Source organism: Nannobrachium achirus, assembly GCF_963921795.1.
Source record: "Nannobrachium achirus genome assembly, chromosome: 11".
Taxonomy (NCBI): Eukaryota; Metazoa; Chordata; class Actinopteri; order Myctophiformes; family Myctophidae; genus Nannobrachium; species Nannobrachium achirus.
In genome coordinates, this window is record NC_137820.1 from 34,363,473 (window position 1) to 34,378,894 (window position 15,422).

A 15,422-nucleotide genomic window follows, 5' to 3' on the forward strand; every position below is an offset into this window, starting at 1 on the left:
CATAGTAGTACACCCCTTGCCACAATCTGTGCATACAAAGGGCTTCTCCCTAGAATGAAGAGCCATCATGTGTCTATCACAAACTGAATATGTAGAAAATGTTTTACCACAAACATTGCATTGCTTGTGAGTTTGAAGGTGAAGTTTGATGCTGTCCGTAGGCTCCAAACGTTTTCCGCACAGACCACATTCACAAGGATGGGTTTTAACATGTTGCACTAAAGCAACTTTGTTGCGAAAATAATTCGCACATATTTTACACTGATATGGTGTTGGAGTTTGGCTTAGTGGTTTCAAACCATTCCACAATCCCAAAGGTGCCATGAACTCAATGCCGTCACAAAAGGTCTGCATGTCACAGTCGCTAGTCTCCTCCAAACCGAGACCGAAGATCATGTCTTCGGTCTCACTAGAGGGAGAAGGTACGAATGGTTTTACAACATGACAGGCTGAATCTTCATGATCGTCTGGTTCTGATGACACTCTAAGGTTGTCTCCGTTACCTTCTATTTCCAACAGTGGAGGTGAGGTGCACCCTGGGCTAGAGGGGCTGAGTAGTATCACAGTCTCTCCATTTTCCAAAATGTGGTAATGATGATGGAAGTCTGAGGAGAGAGGTTCCTCTACAGCATATTCACTCTTCACCACTGGCATTACCTCCTCTTCTGACCCAAGTAGTGCTTCACCGGCCAAAAACTGGAGAGGGTCTGTTCCGTTGAACTCGTCCCATCTCAACATGGCGTCCAGCTCTCTCTTCAACATGGCATCCAACTCCTCCCTCCTCAGCATGGCAGCCAGCTGTCTCCTTTTGTGCTCGCTCGCTACCTTTGAACGAGGATCTTCATCCTCGTACGCAGTTATCATATTCTCAAACACCTCAGATATTTCCGCAAAGGCCACAGATAGCTTCTCATGTACGAAAGCTCTGAACTGCTGTGCTTGAGACATTTTGAGACAGATTGAATGCTGCTCTGCCACAGCAGGGGACAGAGAGAATGGTGGGAAAATAGGCTAAAACTGTCAGAAGAATGTCACTGCAGCTTCAACAGAATTCATAAGATTGTAGCCAGTATGCCTTTTTAAATAAACCCACCGAGGCGTGCATGACATGGCGTGATGTAGGCATCATGATCTCAGCCAATCATTGCATGTGAAATCGTGACATCACACGTCAGATGTGCGTTAGTGTGCGTGCAGCACAACCATGGTGGTTGCTAGGCAACATTCTAGTTGATGTTGCCAGGGATATTGTGTGAGCTTGTAGATCGTTTTCCCCCACTAGTATTTTTAAGGGATTGATTGATTGAAGACACACTAGATTGAAACAATATGTCCATACTGTATATGGGCACCTGACACCATAGATGTCTGACGTCATAGACCACAAGTCTTGACCATATATGGAGATGACTGACGTCTGACATCATAGATGTCTGGATGTCTGACATCATACTGTAGATGTCTGACATCATAGACCACATAAGACTGACACAATATGTCTATATATGGACATTCCCCACAGACCACTTAAGACTGACACAATATGTCCATATATGGGCATCTGACATCATAGATGTCTGACATCATAGACCACATGAGGCTTAATGTTGATGACATCAGGGATCTCCATATATGGGCATAAAAGGGATTGTATTAGTGTGGTCAGTCTCATGTGGTCTATGGGGAATGTCCATATATAGACATGTGTCAGTCAGACTATGACGTCAGACATTTATGGTGTCAGATGCCCATATATGGACATATTGTGTCAGTCTCATTTGGTCTATGTCAGACATCTATGATGTCAAGACGTCAATTTGCAAGTGTCTTGGCCATATATGGCACGTTAGGTGTGACAGACTGACATGAGCTTAAAATATCACAAGACAGTCGGAAAACAAAAAAAACTAAAACATATATAATTACACACATATATATATATATATATATATATATATATATATATATGTGTGTGTGTGTGTGTGTGTGTGTGTGTGTGTGTGTGTTTACAGTAGAAGTCAGGGGGAGGTATGGATTAAGTGATGATTAAAGCATTTTTGTAAGTGGGAGCGGCGGGGAGACGCAAATTCCTTTCTTTTTTGGGTTCCGAGCTGAGAAGGGTGGGAACTCTCACAGCCTGGGCCCCAGACAATATTTTGTAAAATACTGCAGTTTGTAGAATAGATCAAACTTTGTCGCACACTCAATGGACAGGTGGGTAGGAGGAAAGGAAGGAACAGCCAATGTTGGACAAGTCCGAAGTCCTCCATCTGCCCACAGAGCTACCTCTGTTAAAACAGTCAGTAGGCCTATCACACGCCAAGTATGTCAGCATATAAATTCAACCTTGTCCAGTAACCTCCGATTGAATTTGGATCACAGCTCCTATATTTCATAATGGTATGACATGACAAAATGGAACGTTTGGCCTGATGGTGGTGCTAGAGTGAAGGTAATGGAATTACAAGTAGGGATACTGTACCAATGGGTACTTTGGACCATATAATCCAGTTTCAGTTTTCACATGGACACATCAGCCATTATGAATCTATGTCTGATCAGAAAGGTATACAGTAGATCTATTCCAATTTAGTAAAAGATCAACATATTTAGCATCATAAAATAAAAATAAAAATGTTATACTGAAAGTCATCTTTATTCAATGAACCTCTCCTACTTGTTCTCCAAGAGTTTAAACATTGCCTTTCAAAACGTTCTTTGGGCAATAGGTCTTGAACACACAACCGTGAACAACTTTAGCTGTAGTTCTGAACACATTATAGCCTGTGTCCAGTGCTGCACACCTAATAGCACATCTACAAGCTGACAAGCTCACAACAGATCACAGTGACATGTTGAGATTGTAGATCTGCTTGTTTAGGTGCGCTACAAGATGATGTGCACCCAAGTAGAAAATAAAGCATAAGCCACAGCCCTTCTGTCTTTCTGCTTTCTCTGACAGTTTAATATTGCATACAGAATATTTGCTCTCAAAACTGACTAGCGTGTTTAGGCATTAGATCATTTGGATTATACTAGGTTGGCCCGCAGTATCCATCCGGCAAGGAGATGGCGTTTAGCCCTCTTATTACGGTCTGGTCCAAAGTGTCATGCTGGTGCTGGTCTCAAGCAGCATTACCCTGGAACATAGTGCTGTACCTCAGGGCAGAGATCCTGGACAGATGTACCATTGCCAAGACTGCCAATCCTGAGCAGTGGTTTGGGATTGGCTGTTGTAGGAAGGTTCACGGTTCAATCCCGGCTCCTCCCTGGCTGTGTGTCAGAGGTGACAGTTAACACCTAGCTGATCCTGATGAGCAGGTTGGTGCATGGCTTCCTCCGCTGTTGGTGTGTTATTGTAAAGGGCTTTTTAGAAAGGCTCTATAGTAGGGCAGGAGAGAGGCTCCAGAATCATGAAAAAACCCTAGTTAGACCCCTCACATGCTAAGATTTTTTAGGGGGTCTTTTTTCCTGTATAGTAAGTGAATGGGTAGGTGCAATAAATCAGAGAGATTGTTGGTAGATTTAGTGACCCGGTCGGTAGATCTAGCAACCAGGGTTATGTCCCCCAGGACTTCAAATTAGCTAAGGTAACCCCCCTGCACAAAAAAGGCAGTAAACTTGACCCTGGCAACTACAGGCCAATCTCAATCCTTAGTTCCATCTCTAAGGTAATGGAAAAAATTGTCTATGAACAGGTGGCTAAATATCTTGAAGAGAATAAACTGATCTACGAGTTCCAGTCTGGCTTCAGAGAGTCCCATTCCACAGATACATGCCTCATCTATTTGAATGATTACATCAAACGTGAAATTCACGATGGCAAATATTGCGGCATGGTCATGCTGGACCTCCAGAAGGCATTTGACACCGTCGATCATTCTATTCTGATCGAAAAACTCAAAGCTATTGGTCTTGATAGCACAGCAGTGAGATGGATGCACTCTTACTTGGTGGGGAGGGAACAGATGGTGGAAGTCAACGGAACCCTGTCCCCCCCCTCCCAGTAAACTGTGGAGTACCTCAAGGGAGTATACTAGGACCACTGTTGTTCTTAATATACGTAAACGACATGTCATCTGCTTGTGACTGCAATCTGTTTCTGTTCGCGGATGACTCGGCTCTCCTAGTCTCCGGCAGAGACTTATTGCAGGTTGAAAAGGCCCTTAACTGTGAACTAAACAAGATCTGCACCTGGCTCAATGACAACAGACTCTCAATTCACCTAGGCAAAACTGAATGTATCCTCTTTGGATCTAGTCAGAAACTTAGCCTAGTTGAGAACTTCACAATTAAAGTAGGTGACACTGTGATAGAAAGAAAAAACTACATCTGCTACCTGGGTTGCATCCTGGAGGCTAACCTATCCAGTGAAAAAATGACCACCAAGGTTATCAATAAAGTCAACCAACGAATTCGCTTCTTGCAAAGGGTTGCCCCGCTGATCAATACTAAATCCCGAAAGACACTAGGAGGAGCTCTTATTGGGCCCCTCATTGATTACGGAGTCCTTGTCTGGTATCGCGACGCCCCAGCCGCCTTAAAGTTAAAGCTTCAAACAGCCCAAAACAAACTAATTAGGGTTGTGCTTGGTCTCCCTCCTCTGACCCACCTTACCGATCATCACCACGAAAGCGTGGGATGGCTCAAAGTAGCTGACAGAGTACAGCATCTTGCAATGGGCCTGGTGTACAAGATACACTACACTACACCTCCAAGATTCCCATGTACCTGACAAACTACTTCTTAAAGGTCAAGGATGTTCACGACCACAACACCAGAGGCAGCTCCACGAATCATCATCAACGTAGATTTAACACTAAACAAGGCTCTAACTCGTTCTCCTACTACACCATCAACATGTGGAACGCCCTTCCTCAAGCCCTAAAGGAGAGCAAATCCCTAGCCTCCTTCAAAATTGGTATGAAAAGTCACCTTCAGACAGCTGCTACCCGTGACTTGTAAATAGACTAAGCCCCCATGCCCCCCCCCTTTTTTATTATTCTTTTTTCTGCCTTTGTATTTGATGTTATGCTTTTGAAACTGATATTATCCTAGATAAAGTACTATGTTCTATCCGTCTGTCTTTCAATGTTATATGAGATACTTAAAGTGTGGTTCCTGTGGAAATAAGCCTCGGCTTTCTAGGATCTCCTTTTAGTTGACCTTGTACCAGTGATTTGTACTGTCATGAAACTGTACTTTTTTCTATTGCAAACTTCTAATAAATTCTTCAATCAATCAAACCTGGTCGGTGATTTTGCAGCCCGGTTGGTAGATTTAGCGACCCGGTCGGTAGATTTAGCGACCCGGTCTGTGAAAACTACTGACCAGGTTGCGACCAGGTTGGAGGTTGCTAAATGATCTCGCTCCTACTGATAAATCATTAAAAATTAACCCATTAGTTTACCACGGCAACAAGAAGAAATCATAACTTGACAACATAAGGGTCCTAAAAACAGGTTTCGAAAAAATGTCGTTTGGGTGCTGGTGGAGCCTCTCTCCTGCCGTACTCTATACATACAGTGCACCAAAATGGGTTCACTGTTGACTCTGACATTTAACCAGACAGATTCAACTCATGAACTGTCATACATTATTTCCTCTCTAGCATCATATTCCTTGTTCTCTGTCTACCAGCTTATATTGGAATAATTTAATGAATATTTACTTTCATTTTGAGAAGCAGACAGTATTTACTCAATAACATTTTTATTTTCAAAAAATGACAAAAAACAAACAGAAATATCAAAATTAATATTAAAATTCCAAAATCTTAAGTAGAAATTTCATGACGGCGTTCTGAAAAGTTCAATTTGATGACATTTTTGATTATCATTCATTAAATGAGTGCTCATCAAAAAGTCGTCAAATCTGCGTACTCGTCGTCATTATCATCAACAGGGGTCACAGACAGAATTACTGTCAGTTCAGACCTTTTAATACAGTGGGAACAGGTTAGTGGAAAATAAGTGAACACAAATAGAAATATAGTGTCCAGCTTCCAGACTCATCACCCCAAGCCAGTGAGCAATGTACAACAGAGGCTTTGCCACTTACCCAGGAATTAGTTGAACAAATACACAGGGTCTCTATACTAGGTCCCGTCCCGTTTTCACTCTACACAAAATTATCTTAGACGAAAATGTGCCGATCTACAAGCAAGCTCACAATGTGAAGAAAAAAATAAAACGTTGTGAGCTTGTAGATCGGCTATTTTGCTGAACAATAGATGAGTTACAGCTCTTGGCTCTGTGTTCTGAATGGCTGCTACGATTCCTCTGGATCTTGGGGAAATAAACGGTTGAACTCTTGTTAGAGGAACGAGAAAATATTGTGCATCATCCCTTTGGCAGTAAGTCTGAATTCCTGGAGAAAGTTTTTTTGTTGTTGTAAGCGTTAAGAGTGTTTGGAGTCCTCAGATCTTAAGCCGTCAGAGCAGAATGGAGGTGTGTGTCTGTTGGGGCGGTTCAGCTCTTGGGCTGGCGGAGCAGCCCGCGGATCCTGCGGACCAGGGCCTGGATGAAGGTGTAGCGGGAGCGGACCTGGCTGTACAAGCCCTCCACCTCCAGCAGCTTCCTCTGTAGAGCCTCGCCGAAGCCGGCCGCCATGTCGCTCTGCAGCTGCACGCGCAAAAGCAAGAGACCAAAGAGAGAGCCGTCACAGAAGGATGGATGCTTAGGGAAAGTACACGTTTAAATTGTGTGTGCAACAGTTAATTGAACTAATCGATTTCGATCGATAATTGATTATGAAATATAATCGACTTTAATAAGTAGGCAAAAAATAAGTAGGCCATGTATGGCCTATTGGTGGTCCCTGATTGGGATCCCGAACACAGTACTTGCGCGCTCTGCTGGCGCAAGTAAATAGCAGATATACATTAAAGTTATACTGTGTAAGTTGCTCAACAACTGATCAGTAGCGGTATTGCAGGTATTTTACAGAAAACCACGGTCACGTCTGCTTTTTCCGGCCGTTAGTTAGATCAAATTTAAGATTTGTTTAATTGAAAAAGTTACACAGTATAGCTTAAAGCTCACAACACGTTACATGCGATGCATTGTGAGAATACACAAAACTAAAATACGTGCTTCTCGAAAAAGCAATGGACAGAATAATCGCTAAGAAAGTTATCGATAGCTGCAACCCTAATTTAAAGTGTGTAAAGTGCTATTGTTCTCTTACCTGTTCTATGTCTTGCTGGCTGACTCTGGACTGGCCGAGAAGACGTCCTCCAGTTCCCTGCAGTCCTCCAAATGAGTCTGAAAAGAATGACCAAGCACCATGAATGATGCACTTCAATGATCTGAACTAGGATATATATATATTTTTGCCTTCAATTAGCTAACGGTGCTGTAAGTTATATTCTTTTGTTAATATAAATGTTAAACAACTCTATATTTCCATGGTAACCATTTTAGTTCAGTAACAGGTCTCACTACTGTCTCTCCAGATCTCAGTAAACAGAAATGTGATCAACAGAAAAAAGTGGAACTGGAACACTTTCAAATTGAAGCTGATTGGGTGAAATTGGTGGCCCACCTGAACATTTATTTTCTGTTTATAGAAGAGCTTGAGAGACAGGGAGACTCCTGTTACTGAGCAAACAATAACAATGATTACTATCAGAATATAGTTCAACCTTTTAATAGATTTCTTTGCAGATTAAATACAACAGCAACATATATATCAAGTGTTCAAATCTTCCCTCCTGGTTTAGATTGCATTAAAAACAAACTGATGTCAGTCCAGGTTCACTATGCAGTCAGAGCAGAGAGGTTCTGTCAGACTCCTTACCGTCACCAAGACGCGACCTGAAGCCACCGACTCCGGGCAACAGAGAGTCCTTGGGGTCAGTGGGAGTGCAATACAACAAGTAATACTCCAGGTGGCGCCACAACACAAATAAGCAGGTCTCTATTACATCTGAGAGGAGGTCGGGTCAAGGCATTTCACAGTATGCTGCAACAGTGTGTGGTAGGGCTGTCACAATTATTACATATTACATAATCGTCTAATTGCGATTATTTGACATAATCGCGATTATTTTTCATAATCGTCATAATCGTTTCCATGTTGAAAATTGTTCATATATTTTTTTTAACTACAAAATAGTGGAAATAGCAGATCTACAAGTTCATTGATAGTGGCTATTTCCACTATCAATGTTCATTTTTAAGTCTAAAGTTGTCAAATGTGTCAGTAATTTCTTTGTATATTTAGGTTATGTGTCATATCTGCCATGTGCAACTTCAAAGCCTAAAAGCCAAACAGAAATGTAATTGTCAACGACAAAAACACAATTAAATCGTTAATCGCAATTATTTGAGTGACAATTAATCGTCATGTAAAATGTCATAATCGTGACAGCCCTAGTGTGTGGTATTACTAAACTAAAGCAGGGTTTCTTTTTGCTTGGCATCACACAACCTGTGACTGGAGGCATCTTGTTTGCTACTTGTTTAGCTAAAGTTTCCATACATAGTGAATGGATACAGGCACAGAGGGCCAGCAGCTTGGCTCTGTTGTTGATGAGCTGGACCAGTCGTCTTTTGGCCAGCAGGCTCCTCTGGACTGACGAGATCTTCTCCACTCCACCTGGACCTGACACCAGGCCTTGACAAAGCTACACACACACACGCACGCACGCACACACACACACACACACACACACACACACACACACACACACACACACACACACACACACACACACACACACACACACACACACACACACACACACACACACACACACACACACACACACACACAAAGAGCTGTAGTTAGAACTAGAAGAACTGGACACGATATGATGTCTAAGATGAAGCATGATTGTGAAATAACCTGATTCTACCATCGCACAATGGTGGCTCATGTCGAAAAAGGCCCATTCACAATCTCCCAACACGTTGCATCACAAAGCGTCGGGAGTTTGTAGCTTTCGACTGAAAATAACCTTGTACTTCAAGTTTAAAATGATACTAAATATGTTTTTAAGTGTCCAAATATTATCAAATTATCTCATGGCACCCCTGGTCTACCATCACAGCACCCGCTTTGAAACCCCCCTCTGTAGGAGTATGTGTGCATTAGACGAAATATCACCCTGTCTGCCTTGTGTTGGTAAAAGATTCTCGTAGGGCTGTCACGATATGACATTTTACATGACGATTAATTGTCACTCAAATAATTGCGATTAACGATTTAATTGTGTTTTTGTCGTTGATAATTACATTTCTGTTTGGCTTTTAGGCTTTGAAATGGCACATGGCAGATATGACACATAACCTAAATATACAAAGAAATTATGGACATATTCGACAACTTTCTACTTAAAGATTAACATTGATAGTGGAAAAAGCCGATCTACAAGCTCACAACGCCGTTGTGAGCTTGTAGATCTGCTATTTCCACTATCAATGAGTGTCCTTCCTAGGCCTGTCACAATTATTACATAATCGCCTAATCGCAATTATTTGACATAATCACAATTATTTTGTCATAATCGTCATAATCGTTTCCATGTTGAAAAATGACATATTTTCAAAAATAGTGTAAATAGCAGATCTACAAGCTCGCGTGGTGAGTTATTTCCACTATCGATGTTATTTTTATTTAAGTACAAAGTTGTCATATATGTCAGTCATTTCTTTGTATATTTAGGTTATGTGTCATGTCTGCAATGTGCAACTTCAAAGCCTACAAGCCAACCAGAAAACACAATTAAATCGTTAATCGTAATTATTTGAGTGACAACAAATCGTCAACTTAAATTTGTAATGGTGACAGCCCTAGCCCTCCCCCTCCCCCATTCCTCCTCACCTCCTTGAGCTCCTCTGGAGGAAGCTGATCCAAGCTCTCCAGTTTGCCCAGACTCTGTCTGTGGCTCTGCTGGAACCTGAAGAAGTCTGCGGCGCTGTTCTTCAGCAGGTACAGCACCAGGCCCAGGCCCGGGTCGCGAGAGGAGGCCGCTGACAACAGGGTGGATGAGAGGTCTGAAAAAAAAAAAAAAAAAATACAACAACAAGCCTTCAGTCCACATCACTGGACAAGAGGACAAGTGATAGATCATTTTGGTTGTATTAGCAGGAACCTATGAACTTGTCCCACGCCTAACTGTCATATACTGTAGGCCTATTCTTTTATATAAGAATGTCTGACCACCATTTTGTCAGAGCGCTCCAACCATGAAACGGATTGGATGTGTTTTCTGTACTGTTACCTTGCCTGTCTCTCTCAAAATATAGTAAATTCTCCAATATACACTCTGATTTCTCTCATGTCTTATTTCTTTGAATTAAGGGAATAAGAGTCTTAGAATGTTTCTATTAGGTAGGCTAAGTGATTTCATGTAATTAAAATAACAACAAAATGGGTCTATGTTCTGATAGTACTAGTTACTATAAAGTGTTTGGTCCATGTTTGGACTTCAGCCTTATCCTTAAAAAGCAGTTTCAGTTGATCCACCAAAACTGTTGCGTGACTGTTGGTTTTCCTCCAATCAGGGTCTTACGCACCTTGATCATGATTGGAGGAAGGCCCCCGCCAGTCACCTACATGAAAACTGAAACTTTAAACTACCTTTAAGAACTGGAATTAAACATTGCAGATATACAAGCTCACAGCTGAGCTTGTAGATCTGTTACTTTTTAGAAATCTTTTTTTTTTGTGCAAAACTTTGAATAAATATTTTTCAAAGCTTGTAACTCAAATCTCTGCTTCTGGGGGGTCCCTGGAACAACATATTTTGAGATGGGGGTCCTTGACATGAAAAAGTTTGAGAACCACTGATTTAGAAGAATGACATTTATAGAATAGGGTCAAAATATTGAAAGACTTGCACAAAAGTTCACAAAGTTTCAAAATATAGCAGATCTTTTTTATTTTCTATTTCTATTTTTCAATAGTTAAAAGCATAAAATAATGGTTAAAGTGGTTGAAATCTAAAGGGACAAAGACACGTTCCTGGCCCTGCAGTACATCACTGACCTGTGCGACCTGTGCCTGGTTCGCTGCCAGAGGTGCCGAAGAGGCAGATGCTGAACTGGGCCTGAGGTGAACTCTGGAGCAGCAGCGTGTGACAGTACTCCATGATGTTAGCACACACCTGAGAGAGAGAGACACACACACACACACACACACACACACACACGCACACGCACACACACACTTTAATTTATTTAACCTGTATGAAACCACATTGACATAAAAGTCTCTATTACAAGTGTGAACTGGCCACGAAGCATAAATATTACACAGCTCTGCCAGCAATTACAAATACAGGACACTAACAATCACAGACATACCATGCCAGAGGTGGTATACTGGTTACTTCCAGAGTTGTGCACAAATACATAAAAAATAAAATAACCCTAACCCTTCTTCCAAAATACTTTTTATGTATTTTCGGCAGTATTAAAACAAGACTGAGTTTAATAACGGCGTGGCTTCCCTATCGATTTCAGAAAACTGTTAGGATTTAGAAGATATTTGTAGATTCGGCCACAGGACTTGGGATAACATGAGTTACCTGCAACCTCTCGACCTTTGCTGCGTGTCACTCCCCCCCCCCCCCCCCCCCCATCTGTCTCTCCCCGTTTTCCTGCAGTTCTTTCATAATTAACTGACTAAGGTTAAGTCAGTTTACTTTGTTCCATACCTGTTGCATGGAAACCTCCATGACTTCGCGGCGCTCCGCCGGGTCTCCGGGAGCGGCCACCTCGGCCTGCTTCAACAGCCTCTCCCTCTCACTGCCTGCCAGGCGGCCCAGCAGGGAGAGACACAGACGCTGCCAGGAAGGAAGTAAGCCATTTACCATGAGAGGGAGTGGGTTGTTGGCTGATTTACCACTGATTTACCCTGAAACAGTGGTAAATCAACAACCCACAACCCTCGAATGGTAAATTGCTTTTCTACCACTTCTACCATATAAATGAAAGAAAACACAGTTGTTAACTTGCAAGGTTAATTAGTTACAATCATGCAGCACAACAGTGGGCGGGGTCCATGAGCCAACTCAAGGTTGTTGACTGATTTACCACTGTTTTAAGCCAATCAGAATCCAGTATCTGAACATGTGACCACAAAAGGTGGTAGAAGCACACTGTTAACTCCTTGTAGGACAACTTTGGTTGGCAGTTCAGAACTAGGATGAAGGTCCGAGTGACCAAAACGTTGCATCCCTGTTAATACATTTGTGTAAGTAAAGTCAGCGTGCGACACTCCCTTTTTCTGCACTTGACGATGAAGTGTCATACAAATAATTGAGATTAACGATTTATTGTGTTTTTGGCATTGAAGATTGGAACATACAGTACCGGTATATGAATAAAAAGACAATACTTTTCAGCTTGCCTTTCAGTATCTGTACTGAAAATAAAAAAATTGCAGGGGCAGATAATATGACTTTAACTTAAATATAATAAAGAAATTACGGACATATTCAATAATCGTATACTTTTAAAATATTTGTTAAAATAGTGGAAATAACCAATCTACACGTTGTCAGCTAGTACAGTGTTTCTCAATCTTTTTTGCCTTGAGTACCCCCTTTCCCAGATTTTTTAATCGAAGTACCCCCTTTACCTGACAACAACGTTTACCTTATAAAACTGCAATTAAAACCATAACTAGTGGTATATGATGCTATGATAACCCCCAGTTTTCAAGAATATAACATCACAAATATGAAAGGGAGTGAGAGTTTGGCTCCTCCTGAACAGATTTATTTTCAACACTGTGGCCGTAATATATTTGAGTCCAGTTTTCATGTCAATAACTTACATTCAAACATCATTCAAACACATCCCAGTTGCCTGGTATGTAATTTGGGTTAGCAACTATCAGGATCTCAACACATTTCTCCAAGTGTCATCATTAACTCATTCTGTGCCAGCGCCCTCTAGGGGCCAAGGAATGCCAGGGTATCTCTCATAGGCGAGCGCTTTAGCTTCCAGGACCTCACCTTCCAGGACCTCACGTGCTCACGTTCATGCACGTCATGGAAATGTCCCGGATGATAATGCTAACAGAATGGCTATTCCCATTTTGTCATCTAAAAGATCATTTTTGGGCGATTTCGCCGTAAATAAACCTCGCGCCGCTTCCCTAAAGACACAATCCAGAGATATAAGCCTTCAAAGATTGGTCTTTCATTGGATTAGGCGGAGATTGGCGATTTCGTTCGCAAATGACGGCCGGCCGGGAGGTTGCTAGCTTTCGGCTAGTAGCTAGAAAAATCAGGCCAGGCTTCAGAAGGCCTCTTATCATTTTATTCATGTAATTAAAAAAAGCCGGACTACTTCGGGATCGGCACACTCGTGTACTCATCGGAAGCGGCGCCGAACATCGGGTGAACATTGGGGAGCTCAAAAATGTATTTTAAACCATTTTTAATGGAATATATCGTCGGACAGAGTAGAATGGCTAACTGGCTAGCGGCTAGCGAGCCAGGACCACCCACGACTCTACAAGCAGCTCGGGGTAAGTGAATTAATAAAAAAAAAATTGTATTGGATTGAAATAAAGCCGAACTAGTTCGGGATCGGCACAGAATGAGTTAAAGGTCCATGAAACACAAAATCACTTTTTCTATAAATATATATTATATCAATGAGTCACTTGTGATAGGGAGCAGTGATATGGTTCAATTTGCCCATAGGCTTGGGGATTCAGAGCTTTCTGCTGTCTCTGTAGCTATTTCTGTGTACTTCCAGTTTCTAGGTCAAAAAGAAATATTTCGCGCCACTCATTAAATATTAGCTATCACTGTTCTGTGGTGTAACGTGACGTAGGCATATCTAATTAATATTAACGTTTGTTTTACAGAGTCGTATCAAGGGGGGCGTGGTTTCACTGTATGCTTGTTTCAGCCAGAGAGAAGAGCAGGCTCTGTCAACAGATTTACACTGTGTGGTGCCTGTGTTATTTTCTGTGTAGTGTAGCCTGTGTGTGTGTGTGTGTGTGTGCGTGCGTGCGTGTCGTGACAGTGCACGCACACACACAACGTCCACACACGAAAAATAGCAGATATACAAGCTCACAACGCATCGCGAAAGCGACGCCCCGCGACGCGTTGTGAGCTTGTAGATCTGCTAGTTTTCGTGTGTGTGGACGTTGTGTGTGCGCGTGCACTGTCACGACACACACACACACACACACACACACACACACACACACACACACACACACACTACACAGCAAATAGCTATAACGCTAGCCGTCCATTCTTCACTGGTTCCGTGGTCCAGAGCTGGAGAAAGTGTGTCCATGGATAAAAGCTCAGGCAGCTTGTTTGTAAAATACCTGCACATTTTAATTGGTTACAGAACATGGAGTTGCCGAATCTTTATACTTTTTACACCTCCAATGGCTGGTTTTAAAAAATGTTTCCGAAATGGAAAAGCAACAAGTGCCCACTGCTGACAGCTTCGGTCTGTCTCTAGAAGACGCATTACTCCGCCCCCTCCCCCCACAACGGCAGATAACCACGCCTACATTTTAGAAATATTTTCATGTTCTGAAATCCCATAAAACAAATTAGAGGCGGGGTTTCTTATCCCTTTAAACATAACTCCTCTAATTCAATTGCAGTTAATTATTTAACTATGAATATTATCATGATTTATTCTTCTATTTTTCTTTTTTGGTGGCATTTTCTGAGTACCCCCTGCAGTACCTCCGCGTACCCCTAGGGGTACACGTACCCCCATTTGAGAAACACTGAGCTAGTAGATCGTGTGTTTACACTATTTTTGAAAGACTTTTGAAAATGCATGAACCATGATGATTGTAATCAATTATTTAAATAAACACAAAATAAAGTACAAAATGACTAAATCCATGGCCTGTTTCTGCCTGAGAGATGTGATGGCAGCGTGAGGCTTGTAGATGGGATATTTTTGACGCCAAGATGACCAACCTGGAATCTGATGATGTGACTCTTGTACTCTAGGAGAGCGGCACTGATATTATCTCCGCCCATGTCAAGAACTCCTGAAATGATGACAGAAACCACAACACTATATTTAGACACACTATCCTATCATTAGACTAAGACCATTAAGACCTGAAACCACTTGAATTACTATTTTATGCTTTAACAATTAAAAAAATTGCAGATCTACAAGCTCAGTAGTGCGGCACCAAGTGCCGCTATGCAAGCTTGTAGATCTGCTACTTTTGAAAAATCGTGAATTATTTTGCTAATCTTTGAATATATCCTTCTAAAAGCGAACATTTGTAACTCAAATATTTGCTTCTGGGGGTCCCTGGAACAACATATTTTAACTCATTCGCTGCTTTTTTTCAAAATGGCTGCCAAGTACCAGGATGCCCCCAGTCTCCATAGACTTCCATGTAATTCATAGTGCACGGATCATACAAGCCCATGCCTAGATCATGCACCACATGTGTGC

General features: G+C 41.9%; 1 protein-coding gene across 2 annotated transcripts in view; it reads right to left on the reverse strand.

Moving 5' to 3' along the window:
* Nucleotides 1-5,702: 5,702 nt before the first annotated feature.
* nup205 (nucleoporin 205) overlaps nt 5,703-15,422 on the reverse strand; it is a 50,152-nt gene continuing 40,432 nt past the window's right edge. For both annotated transcript variants that reach the window (XM_080737560.1, XM_080737559.1), the window contains exons 35-42: nt 14,927-15,000; nt 11,666-11,794; nt 10,996-11,113; nt 9,829-10,001; nt 8,500-8,629; nt 7,801-7,929; nt 7,189-7,265; nt 5,703-6,623 (exon numbers count right to left, since the gene is read on the reverse strand). In XM_080737560.1, the coding sequence (XP_080593686.1) occupies nt 6,471-6,623; nt 7,189-7,265; nt 7,801-7,929; nt 8,500-8,629; nt 9,829-10,001; nt 10,996-11,113; nt 11,666-11,794; nt 14,927-15,000 (983 nt within the window). In that variant the 3' untranslated portion in view covers nt 5,703-6,470. The remainder of the gene's footprint in view (nt 6,624-7,188; nt 7,266-7,800; nt 7,930-8,499; nt 8,630-9,828; nt 10,002-10,995; nt 11,114-11,665; nt 11,795-14,926; nt 15,001-15,422) is intronic.